General features: G+C 32.7%; 3 protein-coding genes across 3 annotated transcripts in view; 1 reads left to right on the forward strand and 2 right to left on the reverse strand.

Annotated features, from left to right (window-relative positions):
• Nucleotides 1-5494, forward strand: part of LOC106464453 (mucin-5AC-like) — a 12930-nt gene extending 7436 nt beyond the window's left edge. The window contains exons 6-7 of the mRNA XM_013924599.2: nucleotides 309-2030; nucleotides 2098-5494. Coding sequence (XP_013780053.2) covers nucleotides 309-2030; nucleotides 2098-4481 — 4106 coding nt within the window. The 3' untranslated portion in view covers nucleotides 4482-5494. The remainder of the gene's footprint in view (nucleotides 1-308; nucleotides 2031-2097) is intronic.
• A 2012-nt stretch (nucleotides 5495-7506) lies between these two features.
• Nucleotides 7507-16267, reverse strand: LOC106464454 (RPA-interacting protein B-like). Its single transcript, XM_022392174.1, has 8 exons — nucleotides 16242-16267; nucleotides 14791-14880; nucleotides 12834-13046; nucleotides 12165-12309; nucleotides 11049-11145; nucleotides 9590-9653; nucleotides 8904-9041; nucleotides 7507-7650 (listed from the first exon to the last, which is right to left on the reverse strand). The coding sequence occupies exons 2-8, from the start codon at nucleotides 14791-14793 to the stop codon at nucleotides 7621-7623; spliced, it is 690 nt and encodes a 229-aa protein (XP_022247882.1). The 5' UTR covers nucleotides 14794-14880; nucleotides 16242-16267; the 3' UTR covers nucleotides 7507-7620.
• A 4079-nt stretch (nucleotides 16268-20346) lies between these two features.
• Nucleotides 20347-23479, reverse strand: part of LOC106464450 (homeobox protein cut-like) — a 37434-nt gene continuing 34301 nt past the window's right edge. The window contains exon 12 of the mRNA XM_013924592.2: nucleotides 20347-21526. The gene's annotated coding sequence lies outside the window, so the exon portion shown is untranslated. The remainder of the gene's footprint in view (nucleotides 21527-23479) is intronic.

Genomic DNA, 23479 nt, shown 5'->3' on the forward strand with positions numbered 1-23479 from the left:
TTGGATTTCTAGGTGAGGAATGCATGGTCCATCAGTATTCCTTTAGTTATGACCAGTGAAAGTGAACATATTGCATGGATTAAATAAAAAAAAAACAATTCATGAAGAAATGCAGCTTTACATGACGGAATGTAATCTTCCTGATAGCTTTCCCTCAAGTGAATGTAATATTTCTATCCCTGAATATATTTCATAAATTTTTATGTGAAAGAACTTTTTTGTTTTAGTATTTTACCATTCACACGAGTTTATTTTGCAACTGACTGGATTCACTTCTTTTGAAAGTTCTCCTTTTCTTTTTTTTCCAGGAGATCCAGAGCACAAGCCTTATGTCATTTGTGTACCTGATGTTATTACAGTTAACTTGGATGGAACAGAAGACTTTGTGATTCTCGGCTGTGATGGATTGTGGGATCGAATGACCCCTTCAGATGTAGTTACATCTGTTTACTGTCATGTCAAAGAAAATCCCAATAATGTAGAGAATGTATCATCATGTTTAGTACACGAGGCTAAAGACAAAGGTTCTAACGACAATATTACTGCCATTGTGGTATTTCTTAGAGATCCAGCAGATCTAGCCAACAGTCCTATGCCTGTCCCGGTGATGTTCCCACAGCTGCAAGGCGAACTAAGAACCTTTGGCACACAAATCATTGGTGATGATGGTGCATTACTTAGCTGTGGCCCAGACTATTTGGAGAATTTTAGCAAAACTCAAAAACATGAGCACTGGAAACGGAAGTCTCATAGTGGAATTGAACAGTCTGGGATCTCTCAAAGTAACCCAGTTGGAACTAACAGGCCTGAGGAGATTTATCGACCCTCCACTATGGACGTCATGCCTGAAAGAACGGAGCTCAGTGAACTGCCTACTCCACCCATTGATGAAGTAATGAACATCAAGAAGTTGGAAATGTATTCAGAAAGTGTAGAAAAAACAACGAATATGGTAGTTCAAGACTTTAATCCTTCTCCCGTGAGACGAGAACATTCTGTTCACGCGCAACAACTGGAGGCTAAAAAAGTTGATATCGACCTACCAAAAAGACACGTCAAAATTGAAGAAATATCAACTGAGTTAGTAAATTCAGCTATTGAATCAGCTATTCATGTTGTTAAGAGTAAGGAAAGGTACTTGGTCACACAACCGCAAGACCTCGAAGAAAATACTGGGAAGAGTGTTTCGCTTCAACATAGCTATGTTAGTATTGAAGAATCAGCAATATGTCAACTTGAAAAATCTAGTCAGTTTGGATTTGAGCGGCAGAAAGAGCAAGTTGAAGAACAAAATGAAACTGATACTGCACTCATTGCACCAGAAGTACAAGAGCTGTCATTGACTCCTAAAAGTTTTCCAGAAAAATCACTATTCACTCCAGGACCTGGGTTAGAAACTACACCAACTTTACAGTCTGCAACAGAACATCAACTACTTATAACACAAGGTGTAATAACACAGTGTTTACCTACTTTAAAACCTGAAACTGAAAAGCCAGTACATGCTCAACAAGATGGTGTAACACAACCAATTCCTAATCCATCATCTAACACTGAGAAGCCAGCACACACACTCCAAGATGACATAACACAACCAGTACTTGATCCATTATCAAAAACTGAACAATCAATACTTGCACAACAGAATGAATTAACACAACCATCAACTACACTATTAATTGAAACTGAACAGCCAATAACCACGGTATATGATGAATCAACTCAACCTATAGCTGTCCCAGTACATTGTCAACAGGATGACTTAACAAAACCAGAACGTACTCCATCAGCTGAAATGGAAAAACCAGTGCATTATCAATGGGATGAATTAACAAAACCAGAACCTACTCCATCTGAAATTGAACAGCCAATACATTATCAAGAAGATGACTTAACAAAACCAGAACGTACTCCATCAGCTGAAATGGAAAAACCAGTGCATTATCAATGGGATGAATTAACAAAACCAGAACCTACTCCATCTGAAATTGAACAGCCAATACATTATCAAGAAGATGACTTAACAAAACCAGAACTGTACTCCATCAGCTGAAATGGAAAAACCAGTGCATTATCAATTGGATGAATTAACAAAACCAGAACCTACTCCATCATTTGAAACTGAACAGCCCATACATTATCAACGAGATGAATTAACAAAACCAGAACCTATTCATTCATCTGAAACTGAACAGCCTGTACCCAGTTTATGCGATGAATCAAAACAAGCATTGTCTACCTCACAATCTGAAATTGAGCAAACAGTATCCGTTTTGGAGCTTAAAACAGATCCACTGTTACAATATTCACAGATACAATTACTAAATTTAATACAGTCTGAGAGAAAACAACCATTATTAGACTCTGAACATGTTTTAGGTCATTCACCAGCTAGGTTGTTTCCTGAACTAGTATCGTACACACCAGATGTTCTGCCTGAACATATCCTACTCCAACAAACAGAACCAGAACAACCAACATTCACACCAGATACTAAATTAAAGAAACTGTTAACCATGCAGCTACTTTCAGAATCAGATTCAAGTGATTCAGACTTAGAAAAGCTCAAACCTGCTGCTCCAAATGAACCAGAACAACTGATACCCATACATACTGCTTCAAAGGAATCTACACACATTTCTTCAGTCTGCCCAGAGTTTGAACATTTAAAGCAACAAACGACGGAAACTATACCGCGTGAACAACCCAGTCAGTTAACTCCCTGTGAAAGTGAAATAAGTACCATACAAGCAGAATCTCAAATCCCAAACTTTGAAATAGAGAAGCTTTCGGCACTTGGAAAGGTTGAGAGTGATGATGCACCAACAGTACAACATAGTATAACACCAGACCTTTCAGAACATGAAAATATCAGAACACTGGATGCTTTAGAGAAATCTTCTCTGTTACCATTTGGTGAGCTGCACATGGCTTCAGCTGCAAATGAAGTAACGGAATTACCCAAAGAATCCTCAACAGATAACTTGGGGGTTGGTAGTACAGTAATTGAGCTTGGAAGCATTCCAGATACGGTACCAGAAGCTGAAGGGGTTATAGAGGATGTTGATTCAGACTCTGAAAAGGATGGAGGATGGAAATATGTAAAAGGTGAGGAGAAATCTGAGTTAATTTCATCACCAAAAACTACAGAGGCAGAAGAGATCGCCATAAGTAAGTCCATTACTTCTTCCAAGACCTTGCATAAAGCTGGGACAAAGCCTAGTAGAGCAACCAAGCAAAATATGATTAAACCATCCAATGAGAGGTCAAAGCAGGCTATTTCTGTACTAAAACCAGAGAAAATGAAGGATATTCAACAAGATAGACCAAAATTACCCAAAAAAGCAAGTTCCACTTTAAGACCACCAACTTCTAAAGAAGATATGACACGACCAGCAACAAATATTACTCCAAAGCCAGCTCGTACTCCAATTTTTAAGAAACCAGTAGTATCTAGTACCACAACAGTGCCTTCTGCCAAGAAGACTGTGTCATCTACAACTTTTTCAAAACTTGGCACTAAACCAGTAAGTTCTGGGAGCACCACGCCGAGACAGCAGCTGTCCAAACCAAGACCAACACCAGCAAAACCGTCCACTCCAGTCACAGCACAAAAATGTACTGAACCATCACGAGGTATCTCTTCTAGTAAAGCATCAAAAGGACTAACTACCACTCCAAGAATGGTGAACCAGAAATCGGGTACTCTGCCACCTTCAACTAAGTCTAAGTCAGAAGCAGTAGTCAAAAACTCTGAGGATGCTATATGTAGTTCTCTTAATAATTCAGCAACATCATCTAAATCTCGATCAACTCCTGGAAGATCTCAAACAATGAGCTTTTTAAAACCTTCTAGTTCCATAAGCAAAAAACATGAAGCCGTCAAAGGAACATCAGTAGATGAAACTACCACTTACAAACAGCAAAGAGATGTAGGTGTCAAAAAAACTAGACCAACGTCAGCCCCTACTCCAAAAGTTTCTAGAGGAAACAAGCAGATAAAGGAGTCAGTTAACAAATGCATTTCCACAGTTGGTCCTTCAAAACAATCTTCAACAAAAAAATTGGGAGAAAGGCCCAGAACTGCTCCTAGTTCAGCAACTGGCCAGAGGATTATCACACCTAAAACTAAAACAATGAAGACAACCTCGCAGGTGAAATCCAATTCCTTAATTCATACTTCAAGAGAGGAGAGAGTCACAAAAATGGAAGCTGTAGCCAAGGAGACAAGAGCAGAGGAAAAACAGCCAAAAGAAGACACAAAATTAATGGAGAAATCACAGCTAGATACATTGCCATCTTCTGATCAAGAGAAGGGATCTCTTGAAGAGCATACTAAAGAGGTTGATCCAGATAAAGTTGAGGTTATTAAACATCCTTCGTTACTGTGTGAAGGAGACTCTTTGGCTCTGGCACAGGAAATTTCAACAATACATGAAAAGACGGCCACAGAACATAAGGAAGAAATGACAGAAATTTGAATATCTGCCTTTATTTGTGTTTTATCTGAAGAACTTTGGTGTTTACAATAATGATCTGCTTTGCTAGTCAAAGGAAGTTTATTGTCCCTTGTATTACATGCTACCTATTTAGCTAATGAGCAATAATGTGATGTCATATTACTAAATAAAAAAAAAGTCTGTTCACAACAGATATAAAAGTTGAATCAATTCCTATGGGAAAAAAAGAGAAGTTCTTGGGAAGACAAAGTATATAGGATTTTAATAAAATTTAACAACATTATCATCATAGACCAAGGAGCCAAGTAAGAAAGTAACCGAGCGGTTTATTCAAGGATATTGGCTTGGTATCTGTATTTTTTCTTTTTGATTAGTTATATTAGCCAAGAAATATTCCTTTTATAAGTTAGCTGGTAGAACAAAATCCACCTGGTGATTTCTACCACATAGATCACATCAACCAGCTTTCTCTTGTAACCAAAAAAGATCTCTTCATTAAGTTTAACTATTTTTAAGTTTTGTTGTAATATTGTATGAATTTTGTTTATAAGTTTATTTTTCAATAGCAATATTTTTTTTTTTCTAGTAGTTATTTTTAGTGGCGAGTGAAAGTGTAATTGAGAGATGTGTATTATATTTTTTATGTAGTGTTTTGAAAAAAATGAACAAGCGAAAAGCACTGAATAACTAATAAAAAAAACAAACGTGCTCCAACTTGTAAATTATTTCGGTGAAACCAAACCGGTTATTTTAGATTACTTATTCATGAAAATAAAATTGTTTTTAGGCCTCAAGTGAAGATTGTATACATGTAATTGTATCAGGATTTCCTGGAACCAAGATGAAAATATCTTGGTTCCGGGACTGTTTACCAAAGATTTTTGAAAAAATATTTAGCTAAGGATAAATCATCTTGGAGATTAGAGACGAGATTGTGCTATTGTAAAATAAGGCCTAAACTATCATATCATATATATATATAGAAAAATATTTAGAATTTTTATCAAATTGTGGTAGTTGTTCTATTTTCTTTTAAACTATCTTTGTATTCATCTTCAAACAGTAAATTATAAATTTTTGTTTCTTAATCTGAAAAATAGTGAATATAAAAAAAATTGTTTCAGAACTAGAAATCTTAACCAAATTGGATTTTTTATTTACGAGCAATCTAAATTGAGTATTATGAGAAGAAATTAAACTACCAAGTTATCGTTAAGCAATAAGTTCCATAAATTATAAAATCAAAAATTTTGTATTGATTAGTTACTTTAAATGGTGCTACTTCAAGAAAACAAAGTACTGTATAAATAAACTGGTGAAAGTAACTCGGATCATATAGCCAACAAGTTTCAGGATAGCTAATGTGTAAACATGTTAAAAAAATTGATGAACTTTTAACTGTTCAGAATTTCTAAAACACAAGATACTCTGCCCTTTTTTTTTTTTAAACCTGTGGGGAAAGAAAAAAAGTGATTTTAACTGCCATACCACACTGGGTTTTTCATGTACGAACTGAATCTATTTTACAAGTTCTAAAACTTAGATTTAATTACAGTATCAGCAACTATGTTTGTTAGATATTTTATAAAAGTGCAGCTTTATTTATAATCTGACCAAGTGTCCTTATTTGGGGTGTTACAACGGATGATATTTCTCATCCAGTTTGTTTTTTCTTCACACTAATTAATATCGTATTTATACCACTTTAGCTTTCAGCTGATAAAAAAAAAAATACTTACAAACAACAACATGCGATGTGATAAAACATGCATTTTCTAAGTTAATGAACATTACTGTAATTCTTAAGGTACGTACCACACTGTTACATGAAATTGTGAAAAATTTGATGTTATATTCTTTAAGACTTGCATTTGCTGGACACTTAGCAGTTTTCAAGGCTGATTTAAAGAAAAAAAAACTAGGCCACTTACTTAATTATTATAGAGTACAAAGTATGTGTTATCTATGCAAAAATACGTTTATTTGAATCTCAGTTTTGGATTAGTTTATAAAGTGTATTTTGAGATATTTAAGTCGGTGCATGCATTTAATGATATTTTTGGTTGTGTCATGAGTTGGTCTCTGCTACTTAAAGTATATACTTTAATCAAAATTTCAAAAATAGTTTTATTATAGTGTTAATTGATTTGTTTCCTACCATTGTTATGTATTTTTCTGGCTTTACATTTGTAATAATGATGCATTTCTTCAATAAAGTTCCTGTTAAGAATGATAAGTTTTCTGTTTAATGTTCAGAACTGTCTCTCATTCACATATTTTGATACAGTTAATTCACAAAACAGAAAAAATGTACTGAAGTTGAAATCTTCAATTATTTAATTCATGTCGCTAATTAAAAAAATACAAGTTTTAAAATAATTAGTTCAGTTTTAACTTTTTTTAAAATTAAGAAAAAAGGGGGAAAATGTAAACGTAACCTTTCCATATATTTTTTCTTGTGAAAGAAGAGTAAATCTTTCTTACTTTAGTTACTTCATAAAATTGACTTCATCAAAACTGTACAACTCGTGACCTTTTCTACTTGGGCATGAGATGATTGTGATTTTTTATAACCAATTTATTACTTCAATGTTACAAACATCTGTGCAAAAAAAAAAATTGTGCGTGTTACTAAGACATCAAACTCTTTTATACTGACCAAAGCTTAAATAATTATAATATCTTGAGCTTTATCAGGGGGGGAGGACTTAAAAAATTGATACGTGCAACTGCTTTTGTTTTCTCATTTAGCCGTTTTTAATTCACGGATGGGTAAAGGCCCATCTTGTAAAAAAAATGAAACCACAAACTTAAAACTACCTATAATACTATTTTGTAAGTAGAAGTCGAAAAAGTAATATTACAAAAAAACATCTAAAGGGGGGTGTGGGTGTAGAAAAACATTCTGAAATATTAAAACAAGAATGTGTACGTTGAAACTGCTAATCACTGACGTTTCAAATAACTCTTAGACAATGTACTAAAAGTTATAATTATATCACAATACACCTCAATAGTTAAGATTTAAGAAATTAATACTACAATAGCCGTTTGACGAAACATTTTATTGTGAAATTGTTTTATATACATTTTTGCAGTGTGTGTATTAGAACAACAGATCTCTCAGAAGTAATCCTCCTTTATTCCACTTCATACTTTATCAAACTACGATGAACATAAAACCACAAGCCTGTAAAATAAGTTTACTTGTCAGTTCATAAAATCACAAGCAAGTAAAAAAAAAGAACATATAAAGTTAGCCACTAATAAGTTACAGTTTCATTGCAGGTTCACATAACATTATATTTTGGTCACTTGACAACAAAAAACAACTTATTTTATCCCCTAACTATTGGAACTTTCATCTTGTGTAGTTAGCTTGGATCACAAGTAAGAATATGAGTACTGTTTGTTAACCTGGATGCACATATAATTCAAAATTTGGTATCTAAATGAAACAAGTGTAACATTTTTTGTATGTTTAAAAATCACTATTTTATTGATATGCAGCTTTCACTACAACTACATTCAGTTTCACAAAGAGTTACTAAATAAGCTAATACCAATACGTAACTTTTTATAAATATTATTTATAAAAAACAAACTAAATTTAGAACTATGCAACAGTTTAAAAAAATCTGTTTTTTTTATTTGTTGTTAAGCACAATGGCGACTGCGAGTATCGAAACCTTATTTTTTAGCGTTATAAGCCACCAGACTTACCAGGGAGCCAAATTTACTGGTTGCACGATGTATATGTATGTTTGTGGCAACAGAAACACGAACCCTTGAATTTACAGTCACATTAGGCTCTACATCTGACTAATACTTAGTGGTTATTTCATTTGCATACGTAGTTCTGTCCTGGGTTATTTCAAAGCCTAAATTATGTATTGTAGCTAATGGGACATTCTTACAAAAAAAATGTATGACACATTCTAATACAGCTATGACCAGATACGAAAAAGAAACTTCCGAAGCTTGTGAAAACGATGTTGTGAAATTATATATTTCTTCTAGTTGTGACATCTGATTGATGGAAACTTGCCTAAGTTTGCTTCCTAATGGTAATATCTATCTTTTACTTTATGTTACTATATTACTAATTGACCAGTTAAGAGAGGATTGCTTATTTGTTTGTTTGTTTTGAAATTCTCGCAAAGCTACACAAGGGCTACCATCCCTAATTTAGCAGTGAAAGACTAGAGGGAAGGTAGCTAGTCATCACCATCCACTGCCAGCTTTTTTTTACCAACGAATAGTGGGATTGAACATCACGTTATAACATCCCCACGGCTGAAAGAGCAAGCACGTTTGGTGGGACGGGGATTTGACCCTCAGATTGCGAGTCAAGCATCCTAACCACCTGGCCAAGCCGGGCCTGAGAAGATTGAAACATTCCGTTTTGTTTTTTGGGGGTAAAAATTGTTTCGTAACACTCACCGTACAGGTAATCAGCAAGTTTGTTATACCATACTCAGACCTGACACTAAAGATCGGGCTGACGTTACAGTTGTTGGTGTGCTGGGTGATTCCCTTGTCCAGTTGTTGGTGAAAGTTGTGCAAGGTAAAACTGTCTTGCTGAACATAGAGAGAGGTAAGATTTATCAAACTTGAATAAGATATAACTATAGAAATTTTAAGAAGTTAACAATGCTTTACTGGAATAATCCCATAAAAAGTAGTAAAAAACACTTTTTTTTTGGCTGAGAATTCTATACTTGTCTGCAAACAAACAAATACATCCTCCAAACGTTTGGAGGATGTATTTGTTTGTTTGCAGACAAGTATAGAATTATTAATTGTTTTCATTAGTAGTTCAGTTTCAGTTTGTATTTTTTTAGTTACTGCTATTTAATACCAAGTATGTATTACATTTCTGATAACATATGCATTTTTAAAGTTAAGTGTAATGGCTTTTGTGGTTTTTTTTGATATCATTAATACATTAATTTGAATATAAGTTCCTCATTCGTGAAATGCGATTCTGTCAGTGTCAGTGAATAATACTGAGATTAATCATAAAGAACCATATCCCATTAATTCAACGGAGGATATTTTTTAGATAATCTTTCAAGTTTATAAAGGTTAATATAATGGAAAAAAAAAAATATAATTAACATTCTCACCTCAGTATCAATTTGTATTCCACATGGGCAAAATATCACAGAACCAGCCTGAGCAAGAGGACTTCTATATATGTACATAAAAATAATTAAAATCATTAGAGTTAGTCTTTTGGCAGTTTCATTCCCCGGTGCACTTTACACTATATAGCTGGTTACTGCTTAAAACCAAGACTGAGAAAAGTACCACTCATTTAAATAATTATAAGACATTTTTTAAATGATCCCTTGTAGTTTTACACATTTTTTGGGGGGGGGGGGGTAATATATGTTACATAGTTAAACATCAAGTATTGGAGAAAGAAGATAGTCGAACAGGTTCTATATTTTAAAATTAAAAACTGGATCAATATATATATATAAAATACACAATACAAATTTTTATTTAGCTGATAACCAAAATTATAAAAAACTCTACATGTTTTGGTAGCTTTTATGATGATAGCATAAAGTTACCAAAACACGCAATCTTTTAATTTTGTCCGTTAGACAAATAAACTTTTTATATAGTGCATTTAATCGTTGATCCCATTTCTAATTTTAAAATATATTGCACAAGTTGCCGTAATTGAATCTTCAAGTTCTGTATTGTTTAATCACTTCAGCAGACCATAGTTTTATGTAACATAAGTATAAACACACATTTGTCCTACTAACTTTAATTAAGTAATCACAGTTTAGAAGAACAGTATCTGACCCAAGCAAAAAACATGGTACCATTTGAACACGTAATGAAGTTAATCTAGAACAGCTAAACACGGGTTTTAAAGAATAAGCAACAGTTTGAACAATTCATATGATAAATAAGCAATATTTACAAACACCTAATTAAAATTCGATGACGAGGAACCCACTTTGAGACTAATAATGGCTTGTACTTGTACCTGATGATGACAAAACCTTGTCGAAACGTTGTACATTTGCTGTTATGTTAAACTTATATTAAAGTTTTTCTTCATTACCCATTCGAGCCGTCTCCAGCCATTATTAAACACCTAATTAAAATGTTTACTTAATATAGTTAAGTTGCAATCGAGAAAAGTAACCAATAATTACCCCCTTCCTTACTGATTTATTTTTGATGATATCTAAAACTTGTACCACTGATGTATTATAAACTTATACTACCAGTGGAGTATCTAGTATTGATTTATTTATAAATGCTACTAAGCAGAGCTGGGAAATTAGCAGAATTTGCTAATTCATTAATTGTAGGGGATCATTAATAAATTAGTTGGTTTTTATCATGTAGTAGAACTAATCAAATTAGTAACAATCAGAAACACTAATTGATTAACGTGAATTAGTAAAAAAAATAATACCATATTTAAAGACTTAAATTTGATGTGTTCTTTTTAAAGAAAATTTAAAGACTTAATTTTCTACACTAAGTATTTTTTTTTTGATAAAGCTAAATTTCTACTAATAGATATTAATTAGTTTGTATGGAGATTATTTTTACCTTTGACATACTGGACAAATGACCTCATCTCTCTGTAACAATTCAAAACGACACTCTTCAGTCTCTCCTTTTTCTATTTTTTGAAGGAAATTTTGTTCTACATAATAGAAAAGTTATAAATTAAAAGCTTTTTTTTTAGTAATATGAACTGTCTACACATATGAATTTATTTTATTTTTTAATCAGAATTAGCTTTTAGCACTTAACTTAAATTTTCTAAATGATTAAGATAATACTTAGGTCAATCCTTTAAGTAATGTTACAGAGAACACATGACAATTTGGTCTCATCCTTGAGAAAAAGTAAAAAAATGTTTGTTTTGAATTTTGTGCAAAGCTACACGAGGGCTATCTGCACTAGCCATCCCTAATTTAGCAGTGTAAGACTAGAGGGAAGGCAGTTAGTCATCACCACCCACTGCCAACTCTTGGGCTACTCTTTTACCAACGAATAGTGGGATTGACCGTCACATTATAACGCCCCCACGGCTGAAAGGGCAAGCATGTTTGGTGGGACGGGGATGCGAACCCACGACCCGCAGATTGCGAGTCGAGCGTCATAACCACCTGGCCATGCCGGGCCCATAAAAAATGTAAATCCATCTCTTAAAAAACATGAATTGTGATGAAAAATGATAACTTTGAATTTTAGATTTGAAAGTTAAACGCTTATTATTACCTTTTTTACTCACTTTTTCAATAATTCTAATTTTTTAGCCACGCATACTGCCGTTACTGTGACATAATAACACGCAGTTTACACATTTCTTATCAGTAAAATATGTTTACACAAAAACTACTATACTGTGATAAGAAAAAGGTTGAGGATTAGTAGGACATATTTTACTTATATAGGGTGAACTGAAATAAACGTAGTCTGAAAAAAAAGTAATTACAAATAATTAATCACAAAGATAAATCTAATCAACTACAAAAAACCCTTATTTGTTAAGTTTATTAGATACTTATTCAAACTATCACAAAAATAAATAACAATGTAATATATGTCATCACTGACACAAACAGGGAAGTAAGTGGAGTCACATCTAAAATGAGATTAATGGCCCACATTAGCCTGAAGGGGCAATGACATTTCAGGGAATCTGGTAATGCTGACCCTGGTCTAGTATCTTCGGCAAAACCTTTGATACACAAGTCTTCACACGTAGTCTGTTACATATACGTCTGTGTTTACCTTCCATCACTAGCTCTTCTTGAATTTGCTTCCAAGTGCTTGTAACCTCATCAGTTTCTTCTAATACCTGTATCGAAGATAGAGAAAGATTAAGTTATTCACACCTGTATTACAACTGCAAATTGACAGAATCTCTTTATTTTTTCTTTAAGACAAATTTTGGCCGTAAGAGACATGAACAATTTTCTACTGCAGCTAAATTAATTCGGAAAATCATCACGTGTTTAGCTTGCTATTGGAGATAAAAACAACTATGTATCTGTTTATTTTATACGCAATTACAACACTGACTGAGGTATGTATAACCAGTATAGCCAAATTTCTAACTGTGATTATTAATAGTTTCAAACCAGAATGTCTAGTTTGATTGTGAAGTCAGTTTAAGACCACCCTACCACAGGCCTAGCATTTCCCTCTCATGTGTGAGACAAGAATAATTTTGAACATACAAAATTAGCAGGCTACAAAGTTACCTTTTTTTTTTTGTTTGTTTCTAAATCACAACTTATGTGACATAAACTTTAAAATGATAATTTCACATCTATTGCACAGAAATGACAAAAACAAAATAGAGGCTTTTTTAATTTTTACCTCAGACTTCTGGTCTTCAGACAACTGTGATGGCAACTTTCTCCAACTTCCCTTGAAAACATCCCATTCTTCCTTAATCACCTCTTCCACCAACCCATCAAGCCTCCCATGGTAACTGTCGAAACAGTTATCTTTTGAGTCATCTATTTGTGGAAGTTGACGGAACTGGTCGAGTAATTTCTGACGCCTCTTTGTTAGACCTTCAAAGCAACGCTATATGAAAAATGATATTAAAATTCTCTAATGATTATCATCTGAAAGTAATTATATAAATATTAATAGTTAAAGATACCGGTCTATTACCTAATTTAACAACATATATTTTCCAAATCCTAACTGTAATGGTAAATGTGCATAAATAATCTCAGGCCTTGGCCTTAACTTTTGAAAACACTAACAGATGACAACTAGTTTTTTTCCACACTGGCAAATTTGGAACTGCTACTAGGAACAACATTATTCTACTAAATTTAACTGTCATAATTAATTATGTATTAATCTTAATTGTTATGTTTCTTTCCAAATATTCTTTTGAATATCAGAACTCATTTTAATTACACAACTGTTTTTATTTGAATATTTCACAAAATTTAACAGATTTAAAAATACTGTACCAAAGTGTCTGCTCTTTGAAGGTAATACTAAAATATAAATCATGCATCTTGCTAATATTACTCTTAATTAGTGTGTAACTTTTAATAATAAAATACTATTTTCTTTAAGTATAGGGTGGCCATTAGCAGTTAAGTAATGTCGATTCAAGTACTCGTGGCCTAGATACACCAGTTTCCACCCAAATCAAGCCCACGAGTACTTGAATCGACATTACTTAACTGCTAATGGCCACCCTATACTTATTATTAAAAGTTACACACTAATTAAGAGTAATATTAGCAAGATGCATGATTTATATTTTATTATTACCTTCAAAGAGCAGACACTTGGGTACAGTATTTTTAACCACACTGCCGGCAAAACTGTACTGCCGAGGCAGGATAGTGCAAGTCTTGCTGACTGACCCACGTGTTATTTACCTCGGCAAAAAAAGTAAACGAATGTCTCTACCCCCATTTACTGATACTTAGCCTGGGGGGGGACACTAAACTGGAATGGCACCAGCAAGTAAAACAATCTTGTTAATCACAATTATAACAAGTTTCTGTACTCAAGATATTAGAATATTAATGAGTGAAATGCATATTCTATGGGTAAATTGATACCTGACTGCAATAACCTGTGAGGCTTCGTTTTAAAATAAATTCTAGCAATTTTTTCTAGTACGTTTTACTAGCAAGACTACAATACTAACCACCAATATGTTAGTTTGATATTGTTAATTTCAAGTCCTGAACCTGACAATTCTCCCAGCTTTTCACTTGCCATAAACTTACTTCATTGTTCTTTAGGTTCTTACAACTGTATTATATGAAAATATTCAATTTGCAATGAATTTTAGTTACTTTAGAGAGAAATGTAGCTTATCAATCCCTTTGACACAGATGCAGTCCATAAAAACTTCACATCTAGTACAAATAAACTCTTCTTAGAACTCCTCTAATCCAGACTTCAAGAAAGAAAATAGTTATCAACAATTTCAAGCTCACAGTTAACTAAACTAATAACTAAAATGCCTTCATCTTTAAGTGGATTTTGCCAACCATTCACCAATTAATTATTTTCTGGTGAATTTTTCACACATTTCAGTTTGTTTAAATAATCTTTACCATCAGAAAAAGAATGAACAATCTTTACAAAAAGATGGCAAATGAAGAAAACAAAACGAAAGTGTATATACATATTGGTTCTAAAGCCCAAAAGAAAAAAACAACAACAGAAAAGTGGTATGCAAATTCTGACAAACTAATCTAATGTTGTTAAATATATATATATATATATATAAATTTATTACTGAATTACAACTACACGGCATTAATAAACCTTGAAATACAGTATTTACCATAAGCTGCTTGATATCACAGAGACTCTTCAAGACCTGGGCCAGCTTAGGAAGGTAAACAATTACAAGAGGTGCAACCTCCCTTGTTGTCTAGAAATACCCAAGTTTAATTGCACCAATTATGCTGAACTGAGAGACATCTGATGATGTTTTTAGACATATTTTAAAATGTGCAAGTTCCACTAAGCTCCAATTATTTGACATTATGATATACGACTTGAAAGGCTTAATAAATCCTTTTGAAGAACAAGCTTGCTAGAGTGCTAACTGACAAGTTTATCTATTTGTACTTACACACTTAATGATACTTAACTCTTCTACATGTTAGGTGCAGATGGACAAATTAAAAAATAGTAATATTAAACAACAAACTACGTACAAAAAACCTAAAGAATTTGAAAACATAAATCATGTATGACTTTAAAAAAAAATGCTTATATTTACAACAATTTACTGCAACCTTGAAATTTTGATCACTTTCTTCATATTGGTGTTAATATGTTTATTTTATAATTAAAAATAATTGATTTTTTTCATTATGTCTGAAGGAATAAATATACCAAATTACATACATGTTATATTAAAAGTAAATATTACTATGCTTTCACATATCAAAATAATAAAGTACATCCAACATTTTCCATAATTTATCTAATAGTGCTGAGAAAAATGAACAAAATGATTTATAAGTAACATAAAATTGTTAAACTCTATCAAATGTGTTTTGTGGTATTATAACTTCATTCAATGCCTTGGGCACCTCAAGAACATTGTCACCTAAGTTTGGAATTTTGTACCATCATGAATAAACAGTATTCTCCTCCAAACTCCCAACAGTTTACTGATTTCAAGTGTCAGATATGTAATGAAATATTGATTAACATATAAAACTTTTTATTTGTATCGTGTATCTATAAACACAGCAGTTAAAAGCTTTCCAAGCAAAATAAGTTAACCAATATTTTAAAGCTGACTTTTTTGTGTTTTGTTTCACCCAAGCTACAAGTACATGCTAAATTAAACAAGCTGCAAAACTGATCAAATTACCATATGGTTATATCTTTTGTTTGTCTGAGATTTAGCCACTTTTCAAATCTTAAAACCTCATATTAAGAAACCAAAAAATTATGAAGATTTAATACTAATTTGAGATGGATATATCAAACATCATAGTACAAGTATGAAAATGACAATAACATTTCATTACACAGGTAACATCAATACTTTTGAAATAATTTTATAATTATAAACATAACTCAAACAGTGTATGCTGAAGGGGATAAAAAAAACATTTATAACTGTATTCCATACAGAAAATGGGGGAAAAAGTTAATAAATTGAGCAAATATGGTATATTAACTTCCATTACTTTTAATAATATGAACTATTTCAAAGATTATTTCACTATAATTTATGATTTAATAATAATATGACATTGGCAACATATTTACGTTCGCCTTTACGCCTATTACAGTATTAATATTTCATTGTTATTACTGCCAATACTGGTGTTATGAACCAAATTTATAATCGAGTGCAAATGGTACGACCTAAACTGTTTAACTAGATTTAATGTTTATTCAACTACACTAAAGAAAAACTAATAAAGCGCAAAAGAGGTTAAGGTTCAACTTAATCAGGCTTGACTAAGTCAAGTTATAAGGTATAAAGTTAGGGTTGTTTTGACACTGTTCTTCTTTAGCCTACTGTAGTCTAACCTGACCAAATTAAAATAAAATCAATTTTAAAATACCACTTATTTTTTTAGTTTTAACACTTTCTGATTTATTACAAATTAACCTTTAAAACAATTATATGTTTTAAATTCCTACTTTTCTAAAAGTTTCTTTCCATGGAGGCGATTTCGCTTTGTAAAGACTTTTGTGTAACACTAAACTCTCCATATCATTCGAACTTTGTGCTTCCACATTTCCTTAATTACGTACACAAACCCTATTATTATCATCGCCAGGTAAGAGCACTGAAAGTTTAACAAAGATTAAAAAAATTGGCAAAGATATTGTTTTATAATTTGGAGTCCGCAAGTAAGTCAGCGGTATGTATGTTTATTCGTTTTAGAGCACAGCCACATTGAGCTATTTGCTGTGTCCATCTTAGAGAATCGAACCACAGATTTCAGCGTTGTAAATTCGTAGGCTTATTGCTGTCCCATCGAGGGAAAGTTGTAAGTTTACGGGCTCACAACACTAAAATCTGGGGTTTGATTCGCCGTGATGGTTAGCTACATTTTATTCTGAAAATTTTAAATAAAGAAATAACGAGAATGACAAAATTTTATTAAAATATATTGAAAAAGAGCATGAAATGATATTTTTTACAGAAATATAAAAACAAATTTAATATGTTGCAGAATATACGTGTTAATAATTTTAATGTTTTTCTTATAAATAATATGCCCTCCAATGACTCAGCAATAAGTCTTAAGACTTATAACACCTAAAATAGGATTTCTATACCCACGGTGGGCACAGTAAAGGTAGCCCATTGTGGAGATTTGCGCTTAAGAAGAAATAATCTTATAAATAATTAAGTTGTTTTACTTTTGACTATTATATTTCATCCAAATAAGTTGAATTACTAATAATCATAACAACAAATAATAATAATAATTCGTTGATTATTTCTTACAAATGAACAGTTGCTTTCTCAAAAATCAACTCCAGGAGGAATAAACCTTTCAGTTTGTTTTGAAATTAAAACATCCATTAATAGTTTTTCGTTTGTTTGTTTGTTTTGAATTTTATGCAAAGGTACAAGAGGGCTATCGGAGAGGTTACACTGTTAACCAAAATGCACCACAATTCATCTCAATTTCAGTTATAATGATTGCTCTCTCAAACCATGGTTTATAATTTAACTTGGATGTAATTCTATATACACTATAAGCTCCTGATGTTGTTAAATAAAATTTTCTGACCCGATCTACCAGGTAGAAAAAAATATTGTTTGAACGTAAAACTCCTTAGTTTATGTGTTCTAAAGCTTTTCATCTTTAGCCATATATTTTTTTCCTCTACACATTTACCACCTATACAACTACTTTTGACCGAATAGCGGGATTGACTGTCATAATTATAAAGCTTACTGAACAGAAAATGGAAAAAATGTTCAGAAGACTATTACAGTTTAAACTTTGGACCTCCCGATCAGCGGGAGTTTGTGAAAAGGAATCAACAAGCAAAGCGTGTTTGTAGTTTTGTCCACCTTTCGCCAATTTCCCGGTGTTTTTCCCAAACTAATTATCCAACAGATTTTTTTTTTAAGTTGTGGGTAAAGAGAGCAATAAATTCGTACTACTTTGGTGAGCGATCTTGTTCTTCTTTATCCTGGACTTGGACATATCTATTTATATCCATCCTCTTGCACGAGAACACGTATGTTGCCTTCATAACTTGTAGATGAAACATGTGTATTTATATAAAAGTACCAAGTATGAACCCCAGAGGTGAAGTTAGAGTATGCACAAGCAGTGGCCACTTGTCAAACTAGTGATGGTTGTATCCATTGATAGGTTCATTGTGTTGGTCCTTGATCCACGTCTTACTGACGGGAGGGAAATAATGATGTAACATTATTTACCGTGTTATGAAATGGCGTTGAAAATATTCGACTTACATACTACCACGAGCCATGATTTTTGTGAATATAAGATTGAGTGATAAATTGGACCCCCTTCTTGAGTTTGGTGTAAAAACTCAGATGCCATTCTTCCTACAAAGAAGGTGCAATCAGCATCGTAAAACGAATCCAATATTTTAATGTTTGTTGGAAAAATGGTTCTGGATAATGGAAGAAATAAATGATCGCATAAATGAGTGAAAAACTACTGAGCATGGTATTTATCAACTTATGTATTCCTTTCATAGGGAATTATGGAAGATTTGTCAGTGATCTTTGTAGCTGTTATTGGTCTGCTACAGAAGCTGTTTGTGTTGTAGCATATAACACGTGTTCAAACTGATGAAGTAATCCAGCATACTTAATTAAACAGACTAAACAGGAAGCGAAAAAAGTTTGAAGCAAGTAATGCAACTTTGGACCTTCTAGTTTTCTGAAGAATTATTGTAATCGTGGACACTAGATGTATACAAAAATATCAGTCTAAGGATGGAGTGTATGATGTATGGGTCAGAAGTGAAACGAATGATCTTTTCCGTGCAAAAATTCAGTTCCGTCATGTAGTAAGGTGTGTTCTCTCTGGATTCAGAGTGACCAGCTGTACTAGCCTGGTATTGGGCAAGATAGCATCAGTTATATAGTTTCTGGAGCGAATCACAAGCTTCCATACCCGAGGGAATTCAGAATAATGTAATAATTATCGGTTATAACTTGGATGAATCGGTCAATGATTGAAGGTGGAATGTGAAGATTTAGTGTACACGGTATCCGAATTGTAACATTTTAATTAATGGGCGACTTGTGGTTGAAGTTAAAAGCGATTTTCTGGTAAATTATGTAGCTCTCAACATTAGTTGGATTGACTTTTTTTGTTTGTTGTTAAATTCAAAGTTATACAATGGTATCGAAACCAGGATTTTAGCTTTATAAGCCAACTGACTTCCCACTGACCCATCTGGGAGCTTGGATAAGGTGAACACCAAATATACGTAAATAAAAATATATACTCAGAATAGTGGACAAAAGTTCCGTCTTATAGATACATGTTTTTCATGCCGAACGCGACGAAGATCAATTTAATATATATTTTTTAAGTGATCAAGTTAGTATATAAAACATCTAATAATTAATATATAGCTTTAACTTTTGTTAATTCATGAAAACATTGAAAGATTTAAGTACATTTCGCTAGAAGGAATTGATGTCAGCAAATTATTATTATACTAACTCAGAAGTTGAACTACTATTTTATGTTTTTGTTTTTTTTAAACTAGGATGAAATTTAAAATACTGAAGTATAGATAGAGTTCTACTGGTAATTCATTTACATCTTAGTCTAGTTTGAATAGTTATTTTTTATAATGTTTGAAACTAAACATGTATCATCTCATATATAACAGAGTCTTCTCAAACTAAACTTTGAACTTTTGGCTTAACAGGGTCTGTTACTCTGTGGTCTATTAACATCTACGGAAGACTGTTACTGTGTGGTCTATTAACACCTATAGGGTTGTTACTGTGTGGTCTATTAACACCTATAGGGTGTGTTACTGTGTGGTTTTAACACCTAGAGGGTCTGTTACTGTGTGGTCTATTAACACCTACAGGGTGTGTTACTGTGTGGTTTTAACACCTAGAGGGTCTGTTACTGTGTGGTCTATTAACACCTACAGGGTGTGTTACTGTGTGGTTTTAACACCTAGAGGGTCTGTTACTGTGTGGTCTATTAACACCTACAGGGTATGTTATCTGAGTGGTCTATTAACATCTACAATATACACCAAGCCTTTTACTTCGATCTTAGTGATCGTATAACAATGTCCGGATATCCGTTTATACACCAAAGACAAAGCTAATATTAGTGTGGTTACTTAGAGATACTGCTGAAAGTTGAATTAAAGGACAACAACAACGACGTATAGTTCCCACTGAAGAAGAAAATCCAACTTTATTTGTCATGAGGTGGAATAAAAATAGCAATATGAATTTTAATATCAAACATACAAGCATTCATTTTCAAAGCAAACTTTTAAGACAAGTTGAAGAAAACACGAGTAAAAATAGCCCCCTGAAAGGCGAAGATTTTGCTTTAAAATCATTACACACCTATTTTTGAATGTATAATTACCAATAAGAGATCGAAATCTACAATAAACCGACACACATATACAGTGGTAAAAAAGGTGCATTTTGATAGAAGGATATCAGAAAAACGTGGATGAACAGCAAGAATTAATGTATATTACAGAATTCTAGAAAGGCAGCAATATTCAAAAACCGCACGCGGTAGTTGAATAGTAAGTATAGTTAGCATATCCTTAATTGAATACAATGCACAACAATATTTTCAAATAGGTTAAAATAACAAAAAATTACGTTTTCCGTAATGGGATTTGTAATTAAAATGTAAAATATAGCATACTTGAAATACCCATTCGAAGGAATTAACAATGAGAAATCTGACAATTACAATGCACCATTTTAAAATAAAACTATAGTCACTAGTACTTTTTACTTTGGGCTACATTGCATTGAAAAATTACCTTCTAATATTTATAGATAATTTTAGAGAGGCACTGTAATAAAAAAGTCGTTATTCAATAAAGATAGCACATCGAATTTCCCGTATCATCCAATTTACCTTCCTTCCCTACAAGATAAGTGCAGTGACCCAACATTAAACAGGTTAGGCCTACAGATGTTGAATCATACACATACAATAACAGAGAAATAAAGTTTATAGGTTGAGATTGCACTACTAATTTTATGTGTTGGTTTCATAATTACCTCTTTACCACCCCTTTATTTTCACTACATTTCCAAACAAATGTAATAATAACGCTATATTTCCAGAACTGTTTAATGGAAATAAAGGAAAAACAAACAAAATGTAACAAACTTTTCGAATATTTTGCACTTGGTCAAAGAGTTTCTATCGCTTTTAAATTGGTAAAGTGTATCAAAAAGTAATTCCGTATAAAATAGCGCAAATACAAGGATAGCGTAAGAGATTTATGTAACATCAGAGAGTGTAGCACGTGATAGGCTGCGGGACTTTGACTACGTCATAATTTCTGGGACACACAGTAACAATCGCCTGTGGAAACAATTGAAAACAATAAAAGATAACAGTAAAAACAATGTCTGTGGTTATTTAGAAGCTCAAAAAATACCGAATGTAAACATCTCCCCAAAGTGTAAACAATAATAATTATTAATAAGCCTAATAACAGCAATTAAAACACACCAGCATGCCTTTTTCTATACATTCATCTTAATTAGTCCTCTACGGATTTCCGATTAAATGAGGGTAAAAAAATACCATTTTAAAATTAATTTTTGATTGCCAATTCGGATTTAAGGCATGTAAAAATAGAGTTAACACGTGATCTTTACATGCCTCTAATTTGAAATCCATAATAGACTAATTTAAGAGAATTATAAAAAAACAACAATTGTAGTTTAGTTAGTTTTTTTTATCACTATTATCAGGTCTACTGGTTTCGTTGCTTCACCAACTTTTGTCGTTTAAAACCGTAACATTAAATAACAATGCAAACGTCAAGTTTCAAGTAATTCACATCTGTTGATCAGGGTACAAGTACTGTTATTAATATCCCGGATGTAGGAAAACGCGAGGATAATGGGCTTTTGTGTCCTTTCTCCGATTAATAAGCTTCTAAGAAATTAACGATTCACTTTCACGTTAAACTAAATAAATATATTTTTGAAATATACAAACTACAAATCGCATTTGAAAGTTTTTCCAAAGATTAACACACATTTCTTTAGATTTAAAACACCAGACAATGATGACACGTCCAACAGATTTCGTTTAACGAATGAGAAGTTAATAACTAACAAATTAAGAAGCCGATTGGTAGAAAATGACATATTTACAGTTTATATAATTAACAGGCGTAGGTATAAATGTGGGTGTAACTGCAATTATACACATACATATATATATACATATAGAACATAATTACTATCAAAATGCAAAATTCTCAGTGAAAATAACAAAATATTTCAGAGGATGCCTCACACACCTCATTTCTTCTTTTCTCCAAAATTATAACCTCGCCCTGTTTCGATATTTCTGTCTTAAACCCTTGAGGTTGGCTTAAAACCCTTAACGAGTCTTAATGTACTACAATTTTATCACAACCGGTTTAATTTAAAACACACACACACACACTTACTATGGATTTTCAGTAAAAAAAAAAACATTTTTTTTCTTCAAAACATAGGCTACATTTAAGCAGAAACACAACTAGGTCTCCAGTGGTGAAACCATTTTGAAGGTCTATTGTTTGGAATTATGCACAAAGCTACACAAAGGGCTATCTTTGCTCTGCCCACCACGGGTATTGAAACCCGGTTTCTAGCGTTATAAGTCCGCAGAAATACCGCTGTGCCACTGGGGGGCTTGAAAGTCTATTCTGAAGCCTAACACAAACTAACACCTTACTGGTGGCCCATATTTGAATCATCACTCTCATGACGTCAAGAAAACACATAGGTTCAAAAACATAAACGAAACACAAAAAGACGAAACCAATATAACCAGAATGTTTTCTCAGTTTGCTCCTGACGGAGAAAGAAAGGTCTACCATTCGAAAACGCTCTGGTTGGAGAGTTTCTTATTTTTGACACATCGCTATTCGCGGATGTAATTTAAATAACTGTCTAACAAGAAGGCTTAAGTTATTATTATTATTATTATTTGTAGTTCAGCAAAAATTTTTTAACTTAATTACTTCACTGGTTAAAACTGTTAAACATAGCATGTTTATGTATGATCATTGATTATTATTGTGGTTATATTTCAGTTATAGTTGGGCGTTCTTTTCTTACTGGCAAATTCGGCATTCTCTTACATTAGCGACGAAATTGATCACATCAAGAAATACGTTGGTTTGAATCTACACCCATTTTTATTCAATTTAGATATGGCAGTCCTTTATGTTGTAATTCTTAATTTTCCTTGAATGTGATGTTATACTTGCCACATGAAATAATATCTTAGGCTTACGCTAAATTTCAGCTT

This window comes from Limulus polyphemus, unplaced genomic scaffold, assembly GCF_000517525.1.
Source record: "Limulus polyphemus unplaced genomic scaffold, Limulus_polyphemus-2.1.2 Scaffold1655, whole genome shotgun sequence".
Classification (NCBI taxonomy): domain Eukaryota; kingdom Metazoa; phylum Arthropoda; class Merostomata; order Xiphosura; family Limulidae; genus Limulus; species Limulus polyphemus.

What these genes read in the sequence shown, in the direction of transcription:
- LOC106464454 (XM_022392174.1), bottom strand. An exon ending in CTGAAGACCAGAAGTCTGAG is followed by an intron (nt 12,310 to 12,833) that starts GTAAAAATTAAA and finishes TCTTCGATACAG; the next exon opens with GTATTAGAAGAAACTGATGA. An exon ending in ACTTGCTGATTACCTGTACG is followed by an intron (nt 7,651 to 8,903) that starts GTGAGTGTTACG and finishes CTTATTTTACAG; the next exon opens with GCTTGTGGTTTTATGTTCAT.